General features: G+C 40.8%; 2 protein-coding genes across 7 annotated transcripts in view; one reads left to right on the forward strand and one right to left on the reverse strand.

The window, feature by feature from the left end:
- The window catches only part of LOC147146034 (uncharacterized), an 85,857-nt gene that overhangs the window by 47,411 nt on the left and 15,634 nt on the right, over positions 1–22,812 (forward strand). For 2 of the 5 annotated variants that reach the window (XR_015087192.1, XR_015087193.1), the window contains exon 3: positions 813–969. The exons of the other annotated variants lie outside the window; for them this stretch is intronic. The gene's annotated coding sequence lies outside the window, so the exon portion shown is untranslated. The remainder of the gene's footprint in view (positions 1–812; positions 970–22,812) is intronic. 5 annotated transcript variants of the gene reach the window in all.
- Positions 19,031–21,425, reverse strand: lsm6 (LSM6 homolog, U6 small nuclear RNA and mRNA degradation associated). 2 transcript variants are annotated; one of them, XM_086033687.1, is made up of 4 exons: positions 21,323–21,425; positions 19,822–19,935; positions 19,628–19,741; positions 19,031–19,201 (listed from the first exon to the last, which is right to left on the reverse strand). In XM_086033687.1, exons 2-4 carry the CDS (start codon positions 19,913–19,915, stop codon positions 19,167–19,169), a joined length of 243 nt encoding a protein of 80 aa, XP_085889813.1. In that variant the 5' UTR covers positions 19,916–19,935; positions 21,323–21,425; the 3' UTR covers positions 19,031–19,166. The 2 variants fall into 2 exon arrangements, with proteins under 2 accessions (XP_085889813.1, XP_085889814.1); XM_086033688.1 differs by lacking the exon at positions 21,323–21,425 and adding an exon at positions 20,888–21,261.

Here is a 22,812-nt window from a genome sequence, read left to right on the forward strand (position 1 = left end):
ACCAACTTTTCAGTGAAATTTAGGGATAGAATTCTGCATTATTTTACTTTTAACTCAATTTTATGCCATATTTTGACTTTTGGACAAAATGGTTTTTGAAATTTTAGGTCACACCTGTTCAACTGGGACCAATTATGTATTGATATCTTAGGTCAGAATTTGCAGTTGTTCCACTTTGAACAACATTTTATGTTGAAATTCCCAGCTGGTTGATTTATTTGGGGGTCATGTATTTTTTCAAATACATTTTAGGTTAGATTTCCCACACTTATTTGTTGAATTTTTAGGTAGGCATTCATTGTGTCTTTTTTTTTTTTTTTTTTTGTATTTTTACCTTGAGACCAACTTTACTGTATGACAGAATTTGTAGTGTCTTCTTCCTCTTCTTCTTTCTTCTTCTTCTTTCTTCTTTCTTCTTCTTCTTCTTCTTCTTATCTATATCATCCCATCGATTGCTGATTTTAGATTTTTGTCGAGGTACCGTTTCGGTATCTGTATGAGGTATTTTATGCAGGTATAGTTTCGAAGTCAACATTTTGGTATCCTGACAACACTTTTGTGATCATCATCAAAGTTAAGCTTACCCACACATTTTATTGTTCCGGTTGTACTAATCGCTACAGTTGATGAATTGAGATTAATTAATTAAAAAAATACTCATCTCCTAGTAGGCTCTTTACAGCCCAGATAAATTACCACAGAACTCATTTTAGACATTTCATTGTTCAAACCGAACGGTTTTTAAGTAACTATACTGAGAAATTAAACCGTTTTTTGCCCTGTGTTTCTTTCTTCACTTGCGGCCTTTCCAGCTCACCTCCCCGTCCCGCATTGTCCGGTTTTGGGGAAAGAAAAAAAAAAAGATGATGCAAAAAAGAGAGAGAGAGAGAGCACAGCACAGCACGACGACACAAACGTCGCACGGGAGAGGAGGATGAAAAATTTATGGGCTTTCCATTTGAATTCAAGGTAGGCATCACTCTGCGTAAGTAGGCCTGTCTCTTTAAATCAGAGGAACTGTCGCCCGTGTGACTGCCTGTTTACAAAATAGCAGCCTGAAAATGAGACCTGCTCCCCGCGGACAAGCTAACTTGTCTAAATATAAATAATGAACATCGGATAAATAATTCCCGCCGCTTGAATAATGCACACAGCGACGGAAATTCACTTACACCGGTGAAACGGGAGGGCTCCAGGTAGTTCATGTGGCAAACTACAATCGGGATACTGTGAGTTGACCCCACGGTCGCCACTGTGACTTTCTATGTGCGTTGACTCTTGTGTCCATAGTCCAAAAGTTGAGCTGCTTGAAATTCTGACATGCAATCTGGTTCAGAAGTGGAACAATTGAAATTCTGACCTACAATTTTTAACAAAAATGTGGTCCACAACTTAAGCTTAAAATCTGCTGCCAAATTTTAGGACCAAAGGGAAATAAATAAATAAATGAATGAATTTTGACCCAAAAATTTCAAGAAACTTTAAAATTGTTGGATAACATGTATTGCTGAATTAAAATTTGATGCAAAAGACAAAATATTCTCAATTTGGGGATAGATTTTTAATAGTTTTGATCCACAAACAAAAAATGCATATATTTGGAATTCAGGCCTAGGAATTTGAAGAAATCCCGACCTGAAATTGTGTCCAAAATTCAAAAACCTTGACATTTCAATATCAAGCTTAAACTTAAGTTTGAAATATTATTATAAACTTGTAGTTCTGTCCAAAAATGTCAAGACAAATGTTTCTCAAAAGTTGAAAACTCAACATCCAGACCTAATATTTAGTCCTAAAGCTTAAAAATCCAGACAAAAACTTCCACGAGAAAAAAACACCGTCCAATTTTTTATTTTTTTTTTTTGAAACGTCGACTTCTGACCCAAACAAATGCAAGAAAATTTGGAAATTTTGGAAATAAAAATTGGGAGTTGAAAGATGTTGAATTATAACCTAAAACTTTATGCAAAAAGGTCACTCAAAATAAATAAGTAAACATTTCAACACAATTTTGAATGATATTAATGAACTTATGAAAAAAAAATAATATTACAATTTTTTTTTTTTTAAAAAGTGAAATTACACTTTTTTCCCTTGAATTCCTATTTTAAAAATGTCAACAAAACTGTGGTATAAAAGACCCTTTAGGACCACTGTACTTCAGCTCTTTTTTCTTTTGACAACATGAAAGCAAAACAAGTCTGCATCACATTCATTTGTCACACTTCGCAACTGTCAGTCCATTCACAAACACTCTTTATGGAAATACAGCTCTGAGAAGAAAGAAAAATAGCATGCTATGACGCATGGGGACTCTAAATAGATTGGCACACTGTCGAAATGCTTCAATTCTCAATTATTTAAATTAGTACTTTTAAGCACTCTAAAATATTATTGTAAACTATCCATCCATCCATCCATCCATTATCTCCCGCTTATCCGAAGTTGGGTCGCGGAGGCAGCAGCTTCAGCAGGGAAGCCCAGACTTCCCTCTCCCCAGCAACATCCTCCAGCTCTTCCGGAAGGATCCCAAGGCGTTCCCAGGCAAGCCGGGAGACATAGTCTCTCCAGCGTGTTCTGGGTCGTCCTCGGGGTCTCCTGCCGGTGGGACATGCCCGGAACACCTCACCAGGGAGGCGTCCAGGAGGCATCCTAATCAGATGCCCGAGCCACCTCAACTGGCTCCTCTCGACGCGGAGGAGCAGCGGCTCGACTCTGAGTCCCTCCCGGATGGCCGAACTTCTCACCCTATCTCTAAGGGAGAGCCCAGACACCCTGCGAAGGAAACCCATTTCGGCCGCTTGTATCCGAGATCTTGTTCTTTCGGTCATGACCCACAGCTCATGACCATAGGTGAGAGTAGGAACGTAGATCGACCGGTAAATTGAGAGCTTCGCCTTTCGGCTAAGCTCCTTCTTCACCACGACAGACCGATACAGGGTCCGCATCACAGCAGACGCTGCACCGATCCGCCTGTCGATCTCCCGTTCCATCTTACCCTCACTCGTGAACAAGACCCCAAGATACTTGAACTCCTCCACTTGGGGCAGAATCTCATCCCCGACCTGGAGAGGGCACGCCACCCTTTTCCGACTGAGGACCATGGTCTCAGATTTGGAGGTGCTGATCTTCATTCCGACCGTTTCACACTCGGCTGCGAACCGCTCCAGCGAGAGTTGGAGATCGCGGCTTGAAGAAGCCAACAGTACTACATCATCTGCAAAAAGCAGAGATGCAATACTGAGGCCACCAAACCGGACCCCCTCGACACCTCGGCTGCGCCTAGAAATTCTGTCCATAAAGGTTATGAACAGAATCGGTGACAAAGGGCAGCCTTGGCGGAGTCCAACGCCCACAGGAAACGAATCCGACTTACTGCCGGCAATTCGGACCAAACTCTGGCATCGGTGGTACAGGGACCGGACAGCCCTTATCAGGGGGCTCGGTACCCCGTACTCCCGAAGCACCCCCCACAGAACTCCCCGAGGGACACGGTCGAACGCCTTCTCCAAGTCCACAAAACACATGTAGACCGGTTGGGCAAACTCCCATGCACCCTCGAGGACCCTGCTGAGGGTGTAGAGCTGGTCCACTGTTCCACGGCCAGGACGAAAACCACATTGCTCCTCCTGAATCCGGGATTCGACCTTCCGACGGACCCTCCTCTCCAGCACCCCTGAATAGACCTTGCCGGGGAGGCTGAGGAGTGTGATCCCTCTGTAATTGGAGCACACCCTCCGGTCCCCCTTCTTAAAAAGGGGGACCACCACCCCGGTCTGCCAATCCAGAGGCACTGTCCCCGATGTCCACGCGATGTTGAAGAGACGTGTCAACCATGACAGCCCCTCAACATCCAGAGCCTTTATGAACTCCGGGCGGATCTCATCCACCCCCGGGGCTCTGCCACCGAGGAGCTTTTTGACTACCTCGGTGACTTCAACCCCAGAGATAGGAGAGCCCACCTCAGAGTCTCCAGGCTCTGCTTCCTCAGTGGAAGGCGTGTCGGTGGAATTGAGGAGGTCTTCGAAGTACTCTCCCCACCGACCCACAACGTCCCGAGTTGAGGTCAGCAGCACCCCATCTCCACTATAAACAGTGTTAATGGTGCACTGCTTCCCCCTCCTGAGACGCCGGATGGTGGACCAGAATTTCCTCGAAGCCGTCCGGAAGTCATTTTCCATGGCCTCCCCGAACTCCTCCCACACCCGGGTTTTTGCCTCAGCAACCGCCAGAGCCGCATTCCGCTTGGCCTGCCGGTACCCGTCAGCTGCCTCCGGGGTCCCGCAGGCCAAAAAGGCCCGATAGGACTCCTTCTTCAGCTGGACAGCATCCCTTACCGCTGGTGTCCACCAGCGGGTTCGGGGATTGCCGCCACGACAGGCACCGACCACCTTGCGGCCGCAGCTCCGATCGGCCGCCTCAACAATGGAGGCACGAAACATGGTCCACTCGGACTCGATGTCCCCCGCCTCCCCCGGGACGTGGGAAAAGTTCTGCCGGAGGTGGGAGTTGAAACTCCTTCTGACAGGGGATTCTGCCAGACGTTCCCAGCAAACCCTCACAATACGTTTGGGTCTGCCAGGTCGGACCGGCATCTTCCCCCACCATCGGAGCCAACTCACCACCAGATGGTGATCAGTTGACAGCTCCGCCCCTCTCTTCACCCGAGTGTCCAAAACATGCGGCCGCAAGTCCGATGATACGACTACAAAGTCGATCATCGAACTGCGGCCTAGGGTATCCTGGTGCCAAGTGCACATATGGACACCCTTATGCTTGAACATGGTGTTCGTTATGGACAATCCGTGATGAGCACAGAAGTCCAGTAACCGAACACCGCTCGGGTTCAGATCGGGGGGGCCGTTCCTCCCAATCACACCTCTCCAGGTCTCACTGTCATTGCCCACGTGAGCATTGAAGTCCCCCAGCAGAACGATGGAGTCCCCAGGTGGAGCGCCCTCCAGCACACCCTCCAAGGACTCCAAAAAGGGTGGGTACTCTGCGCTGCCGTTTGGTGCATAAGCACAAACAACAGTCAGGACCCGTCCCCCCACCCTCAGGCGGAGGGAGGCTACCCTCTCGTCCACCGGGGTAAACCCCAATGTACAGGCGCCAAGCCGAGGGGCAATAAGTATGCCCACACCTGCTCGGCGCCTCTCACCCTGGGCAACTCCAGAGTGGAAGAGCGTCCAACCCCTCTCGAGAGGACTGGGACCAGAACCCAAGCTGTGCGTGGAGGTGAGCCCGACTATATCTAATCGGAACCTCTCAGCCTCACACACCAGCTCAGGCTCCTTCCCTGCCAGAGAGGTGACATTCCATGTCCCAAGAGCTAGTTTTTGCTGCCGGGGATCGGACCGCCAAGGTCCCCGTCTTCCGCCGCCGCCCAGCTCACACGGCACCCGACCCCTTTGGCCCCTCCCACCAGTGGTGAGCCCATGGGAAGGGGGACCCACGTATCCTTTTCGGGCTGAGCCCGGCCGGGCCCCATGGGTGCAGGCCCGGCCACCAGGCGCTCGCCGTCGAGCCCCACCTCCAGGCCTGGCTCCAGAAGGGGGCCCCGGTGACCCGCGTCCGGGCGAGGGAAAACGTGGTCCATTAATTTTTCTCATCATAAGGGGTCATTTTGAGCCGTGCTTAGTCTGGTCCCTCACCTAGGACCTGTTTGCCATGGGTGACCCTACCAGGGGCATAAAGCCCCAGACAACGTAGCTCCTAGGATCATTGGGGCGCGCAAACCCCTCCACCACGATAAGGTGACGGCTCACGGGGGGTATTGTAAACTACATTTTTAAAATGTGCGCTCCTATATGCAGAAAATCAAAAGGCGTACAGTTGAAACACTTGGTCCAACTCAGATATATCAATATTTTTTTAAGTTTCCCAGTACTTAAAAAAAAAAAACATTTTTAAGATAACCACCACCTTTGCCCGCAGGCTAAATGTGGCCCACAAATTCAAAGAAAAAAAATGTGGGAATCTGACCTAAACAAAAAACATGTAATTGCAACTAAAAAACAAAAATATGGTCCAAAGTATTTAAAAGAAAAAAGAAAAAAACTCTAGGGAAAAACATCTAGGGCAAAAAATGATAAAACTCAGTATCTCAACCTAAAATTTGGTCCCTAAGTTAAAATACTTGAAATGTGATCCTAGTTTTTTAAAATGTAAAATTTAGTCCAAAACTCAGTAATTCAGAATTCTGAACTGCAATTTCGACAGATATTTGGTCAAAAAGTAGAAAATGTAAGAATTTGGACTTTACCTTTAATCAAAGAGGTAAAGATTTCAGAAAGCCAATCTAAAATTTGGTCAAGTTGTCAAAAAGCTTAACTTCCGATTCCAGATAATTTCAACAGCAATGTAGTCCAAAAGTTTCAATATGTTTAGATATGGAACTCACCCAAACAATTTCAACAAAATGTGTTCTGAATGTCAAAAATCTCATAATTCTGACCTAAAATTTTGTCTCAAACTATAATTTCAGCAAATATTTGGTCCAACAGTCAATCAATTTGTAATTTTGAGCCAAAATGTAAATTAAATTGAGGTAATCTGACGAATGCTTGACACTCACACCATCACATGGACACTGACACTTGTCATGCCTCAAAATACCGGTAGCTGATTTCAATTAATATTACAATTCGGCTTGTTTTTGATTCACTTTTGAGTTGATGGCTACCCTCGCCCCAAGCCCCGCCCCATTGCTCAGCCACTTTTAAGGAGTCATTTAGAGGACGCCAAAGGTGGGAGTCTTCCGCTTCCTTATCTCTTCTTGCGCCTGGGTGTCCTCTGCAGAATAAGCCTTGTGATAAATGGCTCATTATAGGAAGTGCCAAACGCTCAAACTGTAATTAGCCTTAATTGGCTAATTGGATGGAGTTGTTGGATGGCATCATCTTAATTGCAGCCCACCCCTCCCTCTCCCACCTCCTTTAGTTTCCAAGCTCCCCTCGCAAAATGAAGTTGAACCGTGGCGCTGTTTGCCAGAAAAAAGGCAGACGGAGGCTTTTCTTGTTTTGCTTTTTTTTTTTTTTGCCTGCCGATCCGAGCGACGACGGATCGTGCAAAGATCTTTCACACGCATCGCTGAGCATACAAGCTGGAGGTGCTCCGAGTGTTCCGCTAATAACACCATCACGAATTCACGCCCTCCAAATAGGTTAATGTGTTTTTGCCCAGAGGGGCCGATCTACCTGCATGGCCATTAAGCAGCAACACTGTTAGCGGGCTGCCAGTGAAAACTAGTGGAGACCATCTTGTGTGTAAACCACAAAGGGGCTTTGTTAGTGTACTGGAAGGTGTCACTACCAGGGGAGGGTAAACCTGCGGCCCGTGGGCCATACGTGGAGCACAAGAAAACCCTGAAATGGCCCCCGACAGATCAAAAGGTGAACTATATATAAATAATGGGCTTTTTCTGAACGATATTAGTTTAACAGTGCTTAGTATTGTGGATAGCAAAATATTAGAAACAACACTCAGTATGATTCTCATGCTATTAAAATCATTCACTTCCACACATTTTCAGACCCTCCTTTAGTGAATGTTTGGATTCTTAAAAGACAAAAAGAAAAGTCTTTTTTACATATTTCAATTTTTCTGATAGGTTAACACAGCTTTTCTACTAAATGTGACTTATTTTGAATAAGTCAGTCACATTCAACTGCATTTGTGTGGCGTCTGGTTTCTGAGTAAAGTTTCTCGAAAATATAACCAAATAAATTGAATAAAAAATGTTTACTAAAAGATGTTTTTTCAACAGTATGTTGAAAACATATTTTGAAAAGCTTATATATTGAAAAGATTTAACAAAAACACTTGTTTGCAAAAGTAATAATAATAATAATAGTGATAATAATAATTGAAAAATATCTGTCGATTTATAGATTTTTTATAAACTGTAGAATTTTTTTTATTAATTTAATATAAAAATCTTAATGAGTGAATTGTTAAATGAACATTGATCATGATATTTGATCTTATGTAAATAGTAATTAAAAAGATGTTTGTACAATATTGTATTTTTTTAAAAAAACAAATAATTGAAAACATATTTTTTAAACTGGTTGAAAATATTTAAGAAAGAGCTTTTTGTTGGAAAAAAGAAAACCAAATCCAAACACAAATAATATAATTATATTATAATATAATTGTACTGATTTATGTATCTATTTTTTATCTATATGGATAACTTACATGCACTTAATACATTACTGCAAAAATATTTACTTATCAAATCTTCAAAACCGTATTATTTTATTACATACTATTTCTTAAAACCAAATTATACAATATCCTGATATCTAAATGGGGATATTTTCTCTGTCACGCTGCTCATGGAAGCTCAGCAGTAGTTTGATCAAGTTTGGTGTCAGCCTGACCCCTAGTGGTACCCAAATGCACTGCACTGCATTCATCACAGCCCTAAAAAAAAACATGTATAATATTTGCGTCAGTTAAACAAAGATAAACTCTCTTGGAATGACACGTGTGATTGAGTTTTGGGGTGTAGGGTGGGGAAAAAAAAAAGGCTTTAGGCCCTCGCTCTACTTGCCGCAGCACTGTATTTGTGAACAGTGTATTTATTTTGGAGTAAATGAAGCCATTATTCATCAGAGTCCCCGTCACAGGAGCTACAAGTTAAATTCAATTGTTTTCCCCCCATAGGAAATAATGGACATGGAAGTAATCTGTTCCTGGGTTAAACTGTGCTTGTCATAAAAACTTTATGACCTCCACAGGCCATGTTGGTCGGTAACATTTTAACATTCTTTACAATGTTGATGTTATGACATTAAAATGTGCATACATTTAAATATTCTTTTTATTGTACTCCTTAGCGCAGAGGTGATAGAACCGTGGCGCTCAGTGGGGACACGAGCCCCCTACTTTTTAGCTTTCCTTTGATGTGCCACCATGTTGCTAACCAAAACACCAGCACCAGCCAAAGCGCATAAACACTTTGTGTAAATATAGTAACTCGCTGCTATTCGCAGTGATAGCAAAAAAGAAAGCAAGTGATTTTTTTTCTTTAAATAATTGTCTTTTTTTCTTTAAATAATTGTCTATATTAATAGTTTAAACCATAAATACACCACAAACAATGATCAAACAACTTTAATATGATTTCAAACTCATCTTGCATTACCCCCCAAAAATATTTAGAATTGCTTGTAGATGATACAAGATGGCAGAAAAAGACTATTTTGGTCTAGAGGAAACCCTGAACTCACTTCGTCATAGTTGCTTCTCACCAAGATGCCACAAGATGACGTCAAAGCACTATATTTGCTAAAATGGAATTCAACACAGTTGAACATAGTTCCTTGACACTAAGCAAAATAATACCTTTATCTTAACCTGAGTATGAAAAGAAAAATCTCATGAGAAGAGTTGCAATGTTATATTGATTTTTTTTTGGGGGGGGGGGGGGGGGGGGGGGTTATGGTACTCGGACTAAGGTTGTAAACTATACTGTAGGTGGAGGGTTCACTGTTTAGGCATGGTTCATTGGCTGCTCATTTAGCGGCAGAGGGCGCTGTAGAGCAAACATTGCCAGAAGGGCTGCCAACTCGGCCGGCCTTGACCCTGCACTTGGGAAGCTGGCGTTTATTTTGGGACGTGGTGGTGACTGTGAGAGTGACAGAGGGTGAGGAGGAGGAGCGGGTGGGTGATAGATAGATAGATAGATAGAGAACGAATGTCAGAGAGAGTAAGATCAGACAAGAAGTCCAAAAGTGGTCTGAGGAGACTGAGAGGAAGGAGGGTAATGAGGGCGGTAAAGAGAAGGACGAAGAGGTGTATAGAAAAGAGGGATAACGAAGAGGTGTAGGAGAGGAACGATGTTAAGGGACTGTAAAGAAGGTAAGGAAGGAGCCAGAAAAGGTGTAAAGGGAAGGAGAAAAAAGGGATGCAAGGAAGGACTAAAGAAGCAGAATCATGGAATAGATGGTAAGGAGGGATGCAAAGGACATTGAGGAAAGAAAGGGCATGTAAAGAACAAAAAATGGGGCGATGCAAAGACAGGAGAGGTGTGCGGAAGGAGAGAGGAAGGATGTAAGGAGGGATGAAGGGCAGATTTGAGGAGAAGGAAGGACAGAAAGAAGTTTAAGGACAAAAGGAGGAATGCAAAGGAAGGTCAGGAGAGAGGAAGATATAAAGAGGGACTCAAAGGAAGGTTAGGAGCAGAGAGGTGTGTATGGAGGGATACAAAGGAAGGTAAAAACCTTCTCAATATTATTGTACTTAAAACAATTTTAAATTATATAAAATGTAACGAATGGAACCGTTGGTCAAGTTGTCAAAAAGCTTAACTTCCGTGTGCATCATAATTGAATGCTGCAATCCAATGCATTGTGCTGCTGCTCCTTGGACTAAATTTTGGTTAAAATCTTGGTAGTAAAAAATATTTTTCAAACTTCTGGTAGATTTTAAAATTTTAGGTTATAAAACAGAGCAATGCCATAATTAAATAGAATGTAAATAATTAAACAGTTTGTGCATCATGGTTTGATTCTGCAATTCAATTCATTGTCGTGTTCCTTGTGGTTGCCTTGGCCACCAGGAGGCAGTATAATATTGTACAGTCATGCAGACACAAATGAAGAACAGACTTCTACTATAGTAAGTGACTCCATCGGATCGTGTAATATTAAGTCTTTTTTCGTAGAGGATAAATAACATGTGACTTTGTGTATTGTTGTATTATCACTGTGGTTTTGCATTTGTGTGTTAGCATTAAGCCAAGCGGACTTTTTTTTCAAATAAGGCAAAGTTTATGTTGTATTAAATACACAAGGTGAACAGTAATTGTCTTTGTTTAGTGTGACAGTAAAGTTATGGGAGTCGGGTCACTCGCATCACTTCTCACACCTGTGGAGGGATTGTAGGCAGGGACATACTGTAATGAAGTTTAAGATGAAGGAAAGACATAAGGAGGAAGATTATGGAGAGATGAAAGGAGAGACACAAATGAGCGATTAAGGAGAAGGAGTGGGGAAAAGGAAAAGTGCGCATATAAAAAAAGAGGTAGGAAAGGAAGGGTGAGGAGAGGGGGACATGATGAAATGAGGAGGCTAACTATTAACTAACTAAATACTAATTGCGATTTTTTTTTTCACACCTCAATATTGCGATTGCGATTTAATAGGCAATTATTTTTCAACTTCCGCCACCCATGTCTTTTTAATAAACAGCTACCGCTGGCACTCCAGCACGAGCGCAATTAATTCATCTGCATTACAATAAACAATATCAGATCTACTATACATCAATGTTTTTCTTATAGGTTAGATTTTAATTTGATTAACAGCTCAGCCATAGTAAATAGAGATGAAAGACGGGGGGGGGGGGGGGCAAAGTATAGAGGGGACAAGGACACAGAAGAAGAAGAATGTGATCAGAGCATCATCGTAGCGACACAAACAGCACGTTGTCCTGATTTAACACTCCTGAGCTTTCGCTACTCTTCGGCCCCAGTCGCACACGCACACACGCACTCACACGCACACACTCAATGCTCGTAAAGCTGCGACGTGGGTGAGTCACTCCGAGTTAAAGGAGGACTCTGTGATTCACGATTGAGGCGGGAGGGGGGGGGGGGGGGGGTGCGCTTAAGCGAAGCGGGGCTGCGAATAAAGCCAACGAGCCAGCGGGCCACAACTCATCCTTAAAGAGTATTTTTATGTGGCCGTCTAGAGCGCGCAGGAGGACAGCGCCACGTGACATGCTATATCTTCATCATTTACACAGCCAGCATGCGGAGATCATAGCTACGATTGGACTCTTGTGGAAAGGTCGGTTAATTCTGACACACTTGAGCCCGTTTGAACCCTGTTGCTAACCAAAACAGAAGAACCAACCAACGTGAGTTAACAGTTTGTGTAAATACTGTATAGTAAACCACTGCTATTCATGGAGATTTTTTTTATAAATGTAATTGCCTTTATTAATAGTTCAAACCTTAAATACACCACAAACTGTGATCCAAAGCATTTTAATATCACTTCAAATTCATCTTGCATCAAACCATAAACGATTTATAATCACTTATAGATGCCACAAAATGACAATAAAAAGCACTATTTTTGTATAAATGAAACTCAACACAATAGTTTTTTGACACCAAGATGGCGGCAAAGTAATGCTTTTGTTTTGGCCTCAGTACAAAAACAGCAAATAGGGGAGTATAGTTTTTTCTTTTTTTTACAACAGTAACAATCTTTAAGTAGAAAGTTACCCATCATCCACCACCCAAAAGGGATGACTCCCTCCAGACGCCTACCCACGGCTGCAGTTGAGTAACTAAAATCCCTGTGTCTCATTCCAATTAATTTTAATAATAAAAAGAAAATCGCTAAGGTTTTTGTCCTCTGTAGCAAATTTAACACAACGACAAACTGGCTGTGACTGTTTTACAGTCTCCAGACAACCAACCAAACACACACACACACACAGATAAATATGTGCCTCCTCAATGAATTTACAGCCTCACGTTTTAAAATCCCCCTTCTCCATTATCCGGGAATGGATAATATGTATTTCTTAATTATTCATGGCAGCGGCATTGAAACAGCCAGGTCTTTTAAATTTTTCATTTCCGAGTAGCTCCAAACGGGATGTCTCATAAAAAAGGGGACCCACTTTTTTTAAATTATTATTTTCAGGGGCTGGATGTTGGTGGCGGCGATGGGAATTGCTGTGGGGAGTGTCTGACAGCAATCTGGCACCTCCGTGTGCCTCTTTGCAGTTTGGTGACAATGTAGAAAAGGGAAGAAATCCAGGTCAATTGGCAGGAGGATTCAAGAGACCTCACTTATAAAGTGTGTGGCTGGGAAGGAGGTGATGCAACGCCGATATTGGCCACTAGATGACGGAAGAGGGTTGGTGTTGAAACTGTAGAGGAGAACGTAATGAGCATACGCTGGATAAATAAGTGCAGTTACATGATAATACATATGGAAAACGTTTGAGTTTTTGTGTTGTCTTAGTAAAACATACGTGGTTAAGTGATGGAAAACCATAATTTCATTCAAAATGTATTTTAGAATGATGGTAAATAAATAATTACATCTGGATTAAGAACACTTTAATGATAATAATAATAATAATAATGATAATGTAATAAATAGCCACAAAAATATGTATGTTGACCTAAATTAAAAGCTACATCAAATATGACATTGAATTTTTAAATGGAAACATAAAAGCCTTTTATTGTCAATGGCCTGCCCGCCTTCAAAGCGTATTTTACCACCAAAAATAATAAAAAACTTGCTGTGTGAAGTGTGTGCATATGTTTGTAAAGTGTCACCTGGAGAGCACTTACTGTGCACTCTGCCGTGTGCCGCTTGTTAAGTGTCAAAGTGACACACTCAGGCTGTGTGTGTGTCATTGAATTTAACAGGCTGTTTGTATCCTAATATACTGACACACACAAATGGCCGCAATACACAATGCCACACACAGATGCACATACGCACTGGCCTAGAGGGGGGCTGCAGGGGAACTGCCCCCCTCCTCCCCCACCCCTCCAGAAATATGCTTGGACCTCCCAGGTGCCAGGCCAGATAATTGACTTTTGGGTATTACCCGATTTTTTTTTTTTTTTCCGGGAATTACTTTCCACATTTCCCCCCCTTCCACCGTTGCAAACATACAGTATAATGAATGTTTATCAGTGTTTTCCGAAGAATTTTTGGGGTTTATCCATTTTTTTTCCTATCAAAGCTGCACCAGTGCACTGGCCCACATCCAGATCGTATGTGTGTGCGGTCATAACTGACCTTGTGACTCATCCGGTGTTTTGTACAGTATTGACTTTAATGTCACAAATGTAACAAAACCTGTAAAAGTCTACACTAGTCTCAACAGTCTCTCTCTATCTCAGATTTTCTCTTGTGAGTTGGTCTGGAATGGGAAAATGGAGGATAACGGACACGTTTAATGTGTGGTGGTGGTACAATGTAAGCAATATCCACTTCCTCTACATTTCATGCACGGTGACACAGCAGCAACATTTAGTCTGGTGAAAAAACCACAACAAATTCTTTTGTCTCCCCCACCCCCGCACCCCTTCCACCGTATAAACATATTAGAGTTTTGGGTGCTTGCCAGACACACCGTGGATTACCTCGCACCACAGACAAATTGGCAATTGGGGTGCCAGAGTAATGGAGGCTAATTGCTTGAGTGCTGGCTTAGTTTGTGTTTCAAACACAGATTGCAGGCCAACCTGGATGAGAGCACAAGTAGCCATTAGCAAGCACAAAAAGTGAAAAAAAAAAACCTGTTTAACGTTGAGTCCATGCTATTTGGTAGCATTATAACAATCCTGTCATGCAATATAATCAAGACAATTTCAAGATAGCTCTTTGGTGAAGAAGAAATCCTAATAAATTATCCAGGAACCAAGACAGTGTTTCTTTTATTTTCTTTATACAAAGTCATTTTTTTGTACAATGGCCTACTAAACTTTTGTTTGTTTCTCTCTCGTGACCATTTGTTATGAATCACGGTAACAGTTTTTCTCCTGCCGGTTTGTTCCGCCCTGGCTCGTGCTAACTAGCCGACAACATATGAAGGCACAGCGAGGGTTAGGACACTGTTTGTTCTCGGGCCCCCCGAAGGCCGCCCGCGGGTCACGCACCCTCCGACCCTCGCCATCTGCATCACGCCTCCGCTAGCATGGCCAAGGCGGCACAGGGGAAGCTGGCACGCGTGGCGGGTGTAACTCCCTCCCGCGTTAAGGGCGAAGGTTGCATTTTTTGCTGAAGGTCGACTTTCCTCCAGGCTAAATAAAGAACATGCTCAGGCCCTTGCACGCAATTAAAATCAAAAGCAAATATCGGCATTTGTTGGTTTTGCTATTTTAATGTGAAGGTAACATGCCAGCAGTCGGTATGCTAACATATAGCGAAATAGTAACATATATATGTAAAGTAAATGTCCTGAATGAGCTGAACATTTTAAATTTGGACTGACATGTGGAAGATGGTAAATACATAAAACTTTGTCTTTGGGAATTTCAGTGTAAAAATGTTAAATTTTGAAGTGTGAATTATTCAGACGTGAAAAAAAGGAAAATATTTCCTAAAATGTCCTAAATGAGCCAATCATGTTCAAGTTGGAACTTTAAATCAGTTAGGAAGTGTGGAAGGAGGAGGTAAATATATAGAATGTGTCGTCATTTGTGAATTTGTGTTAAAATGTGGAACTTTGACAACGTGGGAATTTTTGGGATGGGGGAATTCCCAAGATGGCGTGAATGAGCTGAACAATTTGAAATTGGAATGTTTTTAAACGGTCAAGAAATGTGAAAGCAATGACATACTTCAGTAGGTGCTGCTGTTTTGGTTTGCAAAAGATTGCAAGCTACTGTTGAGTCTCAACAGTACACAAATCCATGTATGTAGTACTGCAGTTTACACAGAAGGTGGTGCTGTCACATTTGACTCGTTTCATTGCGTCTCCCTCACACAATTCAAGAGTGGCCACCTAACACCAGTCTCCTTTGTCCTCTTGCTGCCATCGATCACCTTTTGTGCAGTTGTATCCTGGCCAAAAACATTACGGACACAATCCAATGACATTCAATATGAACATAATCATGCTGACTTTTGATTGGCACTGTGATTCATAGGTTGGTAGGTAGAGAATGCTAATTGCTTAGCGCGAGCTGTCTTTATTGGTAGATGGATGGATTAGCATGAAACCTTCTAACTGATGTTAAGTGCTATCTGTCTAGTCCCGACAGATTTATGAGGACACAAAATACAGTATTTCCCAATGTTTGTAATGCCAACTGCTAGTATACAGTACCGGTTTATAATACTGAAATAATATATTCATTTTTCACTTTGTCTACTTATAGTGATTATAATAAATTCCTTGAGAATGTCTATAAAATGTGCAAAAATGTATAGCGTTCCTTGCATATGAGCAACTGGCGAATTTATCTATTCCCAGGTTTTTCGAGGGAACCTACTTGGGAAGTCACGATATCCAAATGTCACGATACAATAATACCACGATATGAAACTCATGATACGATAATTATCACGATATTGTGGGCAGGTTGGCGATATGTAAAAAGCTCACGGTACTGTATAAAAGCTCACGATATTGTTTTTTAGGGGGTGGGGAGCATCAGTTACACCGATTGTATTTATTTATTTATTTATTTATTTTTTGCTATTCGCAGCTCGGCTCAGCCCCTATCCTGTAATATATAACAGTTACAGGTGTAACGAAAACAAATTTGAATCGGAAAATCGGTTGCACCGCATTTACAATACTGACAAGTTAGAAAAATTGTAAACTCATTGAATTACACCCTCTCGAACTGAGCCCTACTTTAATAGAATCATAATCGCACTGAATTAAATTGTTCCACTTTATAATGTACTGTCCTTGAATCATATCAGACCCAAAGTATTGATTTACGCATCTATTCGAATCACCTTTTATTGAAGAGATGCAGAGCCCTTAATAATCACCATTCAAATCACCGCCAAAAAGTACAATCACGCACGAGTGGTAAAGCACATGCTTTAAAGGAAGCATGTTTGCTTGTCTTTTTTTTTTTTTTATTTATTTTTTTTTTTTATGCCACATGATGTCATGTCACATGTGTGCAGTGTTTTAATTAAAAGCATTCACCGTGGGGTCACACTCGGCCATAGCTCCAGTGGGTAAATATTTGCCTCACACTATCACCGGGCGCCATTATCGCTCTCAGTACTGCACAATGCATTTCTGTGTGTGTGTGTGTGCGCGCGCACACACATTAGTCAATGCCTACATCTTCCTATACAGCGCCCTTCCCTCCCTCCATCCCTGCACTCGTTTTTTCTTTACAGCTGTAGCTCCACACGGTTTGATCAATAATGTGTCCTTCATTGTCAAGCTGGGCCTGCTGACCTTGGTAGCCTTTTGTCTCCTGCCAAGGGGCCAGAGTACGCATGTACAGGTTGTAAAACAGGAAGAAGAGAAAAAGATAAAGAAAAAAAAACGCCTCCGTCTTGAGGAAACGCTTTTCCCTCGATGCCCACACAGCCTAATGGATCACATGAAAGGGGTCTTACTTTAATTAGGCCATGCGGATATTCAACTAAGTTACAAAATGACCGCACAAATAAACCGTATGCAGTGTTCCCTCAATAAAGTACAGTCCGATTCACAAAAATTATGCACCTCCCTCCAAATACGATACCTCATTTTGCTACCCATCAGGAGAAACAATAAAAGGGGAATCGAACATGTTTAACTTACCAAAACAGCAGCGCTGTTTACATGCTTTAGTGGGGGCTACTGTTTAGCTTAGCAAAAGAGTTTAGTAAATGTGCTCAGCAGTTAAACCTTTCATGTCAATGTCATGAACAGTGTTGCATCAACTGTCGGTGATTGTAAAACTTGATGTTTCTGATTAGCCATTGTAAAATTAAAGGCCTCACCCCCACTAAGCAACTTACCACTTTGGTAACGCAATTTTGGAACAATATAAAATGCCCAATCAAATGCTTTTTTTTGTTTGTACTTACCAAGTTAAAAAGCTCCTTCCAATAAACATCATCCATCTCCTTTACGCATCGTATCAGATATTGTCAACACAGCCTAAAAGACTCGCTCCTCTCTGCAGTTGAGTAAACAAGCGACCCTGGCCACTACATGAGTGCTTGTGGAAGTTGACATGTTATATGTGTCCCGCAGTCACGCTCCTATTGCACTATAAGCAGTAATGGATTTTTGAATGGCCGTCTAAATGACGGATTTCCGCCGCACTGCGCGGCACTTGAACAGGCGTCAAGACAACGTGACCGCCCGCACTTAGCTCTCCCATATTCGTTAGATATTTTCTGGCTTTTTTTTTTTGTCTTTGTCCATACAAAAGGTCATCCCATAATGAGTTTCTGCCATTGAGAACAATTAACACAATATTATTAGCTTCTAATCCCTCCTCTGAAGCCTTTTAGCTGAAACAGTAGTCAAGTCTTTTTATTGCTTGCTTCAGGGATAAACTGAAAGATTGCTTCATTAGGTTGCCACCTGCAACGAGATATTAAGGCATTTCATCTAAAGAAGTGGTTCTTCAACTTTTTATACCAAGTACCGCCAAAATAAAAAAATGCTTAGCTCTTCAAGTGCCACCATTAATACAGCAGCATTTTTATACCCAAGTTTTCATTTGAAAATTAGAGGTTAGAGGTTTTATTCCTAAAAAAATAAAAAGCATTTTGAACATTAAGACACTGTATTATGAACTGTTTTAAGTAACATTTTGTACTTAAAAGTTAAATACAACTGAACTTAGGCAGTGATTCTTTTACATAGCACTCATGGTACCACACACACTTTGAGACTCACTCATAATTAACTTAAAACAATTAAATTTTAAATTTATTTTTATTTTATTTTTTTTACACATTAACATAAGACAAATACATTCAAACATTTCCCTAAAAAAGGTGCCGCCAATTTTTCTCTCCATTGTGAAATTAAACAAATACTAGAGGACAAAGTATTGTCAAAGAGTCAAATGTTCTGCCTGTAATTCAATATATTTATCGTTGTAAGCGTTTAGTGACTAAAAAAAGTATTTTAATCATTGTATTTTTTTTAATTAATCGATCATTTGGATTTTAATCTGCCAAATATCGGAATCGGCCTAAAAAAATACCATCGCTCGGGCTCTATTATTATTATTGTTGATGTTATTTGTATGCAAGCAATTAAAGACACGGTTCCATGATGTTCCGCTCCAAGAATGTTTAAATGTTACTTCAAACATTGCTTGTGCAGCTAATAAAGGAATTTTGATAAAGATTCAGATTCAGATTAAAATTTGTCATTACAACAAGTGCAACGAAAAGTAAAGTGCAGGCCCTTTATGTGCAAAGACTAAAAACATACACGTCTGCATACATATACACACACATATGCATGTACATCATATACACATTCATACATGTACTATGTATACATAAAGCCCACAATATACAATAAAAAGAAGGTTCCAAACTCAAGATGTAATGCAAAACTCAGGATTTATTCACAATTCCATGTTTACAAAACATTCTTCAGGTTGTGGTCAAACACAAAATTAACATCCACAAGAAACAAACTAAAATGGCACCAAAAAAAAAAAAAAAAAGAGAGCATCTCTAGACTTTCCTCTTCTGTGTGCTGATATAAAGAACTGTAGAGACATGAAAAACACAGTTGAGTTTGTGGGTTTAACTGTGCAACATATTGGCTACACTACTTCCTTTCTGGTGGTCTTTTGACGCGTTTTGATAACATTTCTGTTTCGAGGCAACAATTAAGCCAAGAATAGAAATATGTTTCCGCTCCATTTTTAGCAATTGAAATCATTTTTATGATGTATTATTCGTATCCCAGATTTTTGACATGATTAAAAAAAAAAAAAAAAGTAAGAGGACTTTATGCATGGTTAGACCATTCAAATAAAAAAATCTATGTTTAAAGTTGTATTTTATTCGTAACTGCAATTCACTTCAATTGTATTTCATAAACTTGTCATTGTGTTTTAATTTAAAAAAAAACTATGTTGCAAGAAGAAAAAAATTACAAGTCACGGAACGTAATGTAATAAGTCTCTTACCATTGTTTCCTCTCAGAAAGGCATCACCGTATTTGTTCTTGAGCTGCCCGTTAACATACTCCTCAGTCTGCTCTATAGCAATGTTCATGTAGCCATCCAGGCAAGCCAGGACACCTGTACACACGGAAGACTGTTACTTAGTACACCAACTTATCAAAAGTAATGAGGGATGGAAGTGGAACAGTTTAGGTTACCTCGGTAATCGACGCCTGAGTTCAGCTTGACCACCACCGGCCTGCCAATGATCTGCTTCAGGAAGTCACTGGGGGTCTGCTTTCTTAGACTCATCCTGGCTCAGTGTTAAGAGGCTACAAGAAGAAAAGGTTGGATCAGGTGCAGACAATGAAATTATGGGTTGATTATAATTATGTAAAAATTAAAATAATTCATCTGTATATACAAGTGTGGCACCAGTACCATTAGTGGTATGTGGGCTTCTTAAGAAACACAGAATTAAATATAAATAAACTCAAATAAAATACATTTAAAACAGTGAGCTACAAATAAACCTATTTCAATGGATGAAAATACAGTATCTTATCAACCGACAGCAAGAAAATGAAGGGAGATACAAATTAAAGTACAGTCGACCTCCACATATTTGCAGTTCCTCACTCGTGGATGCGATATTTGCTGGGGGTTTTTTTCCAAAATATTTTTTTTTCATGGAAAGAAAACCTATATTGTATGTTTCTCAGTGTTTTTGGAATAAATCTGGGCGGTTAAATATCTGTACAGTATTAATCAAACTTGCCCGGTCCTTATTCCCCGTGAATAGCGGTTAGATATGTACACTTAAAGATGAGTTGTATTTTAAGGACAAGACATTTCCATTTAATCTTTAAAAATTGTTAGTTTTTAAACATTTAGGTAACATTTAAACAATTAATAGAAGTGTTTTCCCTACATTAAAGCACAATAGACATTTTCAAACTGTGCATAATGTTAAAGTGGCTTACAATATTAAATGATATTGAATACTTTCTTCTAATAAATCGTGTGCCTCATTTTTTGTGGTACTTCGAGAGCTAAGTATTTATTTCGGCCGTGGGTACTTTGTGGAAAAAGCTAAGAGAACCACTGATTTCATGTATTGAAAATAATCAAACTATTATTTCAATTGTGATCTAATAATGAAATCTCATATTACGTTAGTAAGTAATTGGTCAGTTTATTACAATAAAATTAATGTTAAATACAATGTTTTAAAAAATCGTCTATATTTTTTTCCTTGTATTAAAATAAACTACTTTACCATACCAGTTTCTTCTCTCTGTTAGCCACACTAGCTGCTTGCTCCGCTAGCCACGTTAGCCGCTAGCTGGGCTAACAAAAGAGGCTGCTACACTTCAGCTGGACATACGCCAGCTACTTTGAAAGCTAATCGCGTTAGCCTTAATGTGCTGTGCCGTGTTTATTCAATGGTGCATCGTACCACGACATCAGAATGAGCATCTAAGGGCTACCAGACATGATTGGTGGGATTCAATGCCTGAGGACGGCACTTGCTAATTAGCGGCTAACCAGCTAATCGAACTAGTTAGAACTTGAGGACTCAAAGTTGGGTGAACGGGTTTACAGTATTGGTAACACACATATAGATATAGAATTCAAACCATACTAGACAGCATATGCAGTAGTTTCTATTTATTAAGTATCAGTTTGGTACAGGTTAACGAAGGAATCCCACGGTACCTTTCAAACGTTGGCCAGACGACGCGAATGTAGCACTAAACCGACGGCTGCTTGACCAATCAGATACGAGTTAGGTACGGCAACTGAGCAGGATCAAAAATAACGAAAACGTAATGAAGACCGTAATTTATGAGGAAGTAATGAAAATTCAATTAATATTTATAATTATATATTTTATTCAGAATTAGATCATGTATGCTAGTTAGGTCTCTCTGGGCTGCGAATGTCTTTAGTGTTCTGTTTGTTAATGCTTTATATGTTGTCTTTTTCGTCCAAGTCTCCATTTGAACTGTTCAATTATGATTGAGCAATCAGACACAATCAGAACACTTGCCGAATATACATTCACTTTATGGATAGAGAAAATAAACTAAAAGTCAAATGTTTTTATTACAACTCATCCTCTATTTTTAAACAAAAGAAATTCAGTCTACTTGCATTCACACAGTGGCCCCCAAATGCCACGTAGTTGAACCTAGCATATCATATGTGACCTCACTAACAGAGGCCATGGTCCACTATTAACCCTCTCAAATTGTTTTATAATCTTTAAATACTCTACAAATTTGACCTGTTTTGACAGCAATAAAAATACTGCACTAAATAGCATTATCACCCTGAAATGTGATGACAAAAATGAAGATATTCAATAATGTAATTCACTTGTACAGTTGCTACAAAGATTGTGTACACTGTGGATTTACGGGTCAAATTTGAACCATGTCTACTAAAATGGATTATAAATTTACCAGGGTGTGTTAAATTAAAGAAAATTGAGGAAATCATGAAACTTTGAAAGTATACATGCCAGAAATGTGTGTTTTTTATGGGACAGTGGTCACAGTGTTCAAGGGGGAACTTTAAACAGCTCAGAGAACTGTCTGTGCTCCCACCACATTTGCACATTTCCACATTTCCACTAAAATGCGCTGATGTTGGTCTTTAGAGAGTCATGGGGGAAACTCAAAACCATAAAATAGTCCAAGTGATGTATCATTGTAATACATATGGGACAGTGGTGATGGTGTTCACGGCAGAATTTGAATCAGTCCCAAGAACTGTCTGTGTTATCGCCACATTTAAACAGGTTGCCACGGAAGCATGCACCTGTTGGTCTATGAACGATCATAGCAGAATCACGAAACAGCGAACGAGTAGAACAACGTAAGAGTGATCTTACAAAATACAACAAGCAGAAACCATGAACAAAATGTACCCAGAACAAAGTATGCAAATGGTAAATAACCATTAACAGCAAGGATTGAGACCTGTGGACTGTTATAAATTGCAAAAAAAAAATGTCATAACATGTTTACTGGTTAGCACGTCCGCCTCGCAGTGCAGAGGTCATGGGTTTGAATCCGGCCTTCCTGTGTGGAGTTTGCATGTTCTCTCCGTACCTGCGTGGGTTTTCTCCAGGTACTCCGGGTTTCCTCCCAAATTCCAAAAACATGCTTGGTTGGTTAATTGCACACTCTAAATTGCCCCCG

The sequence above is a fragment of the Filicampus tigris genome, chromosome 6, assembly GCF_054856515.1.
Source record: "Filicampus tigris isolate MCC_2025a chromosome 6, RoL_Ftig_1.0, whole genome shotgun sequence".
Lineage (NCBI taxonomy): Eukaryota > Metazoa > Chordata > Actinopteri > Syngnathiformes > Syngnathidae > Filicampus > Filicampus tigris.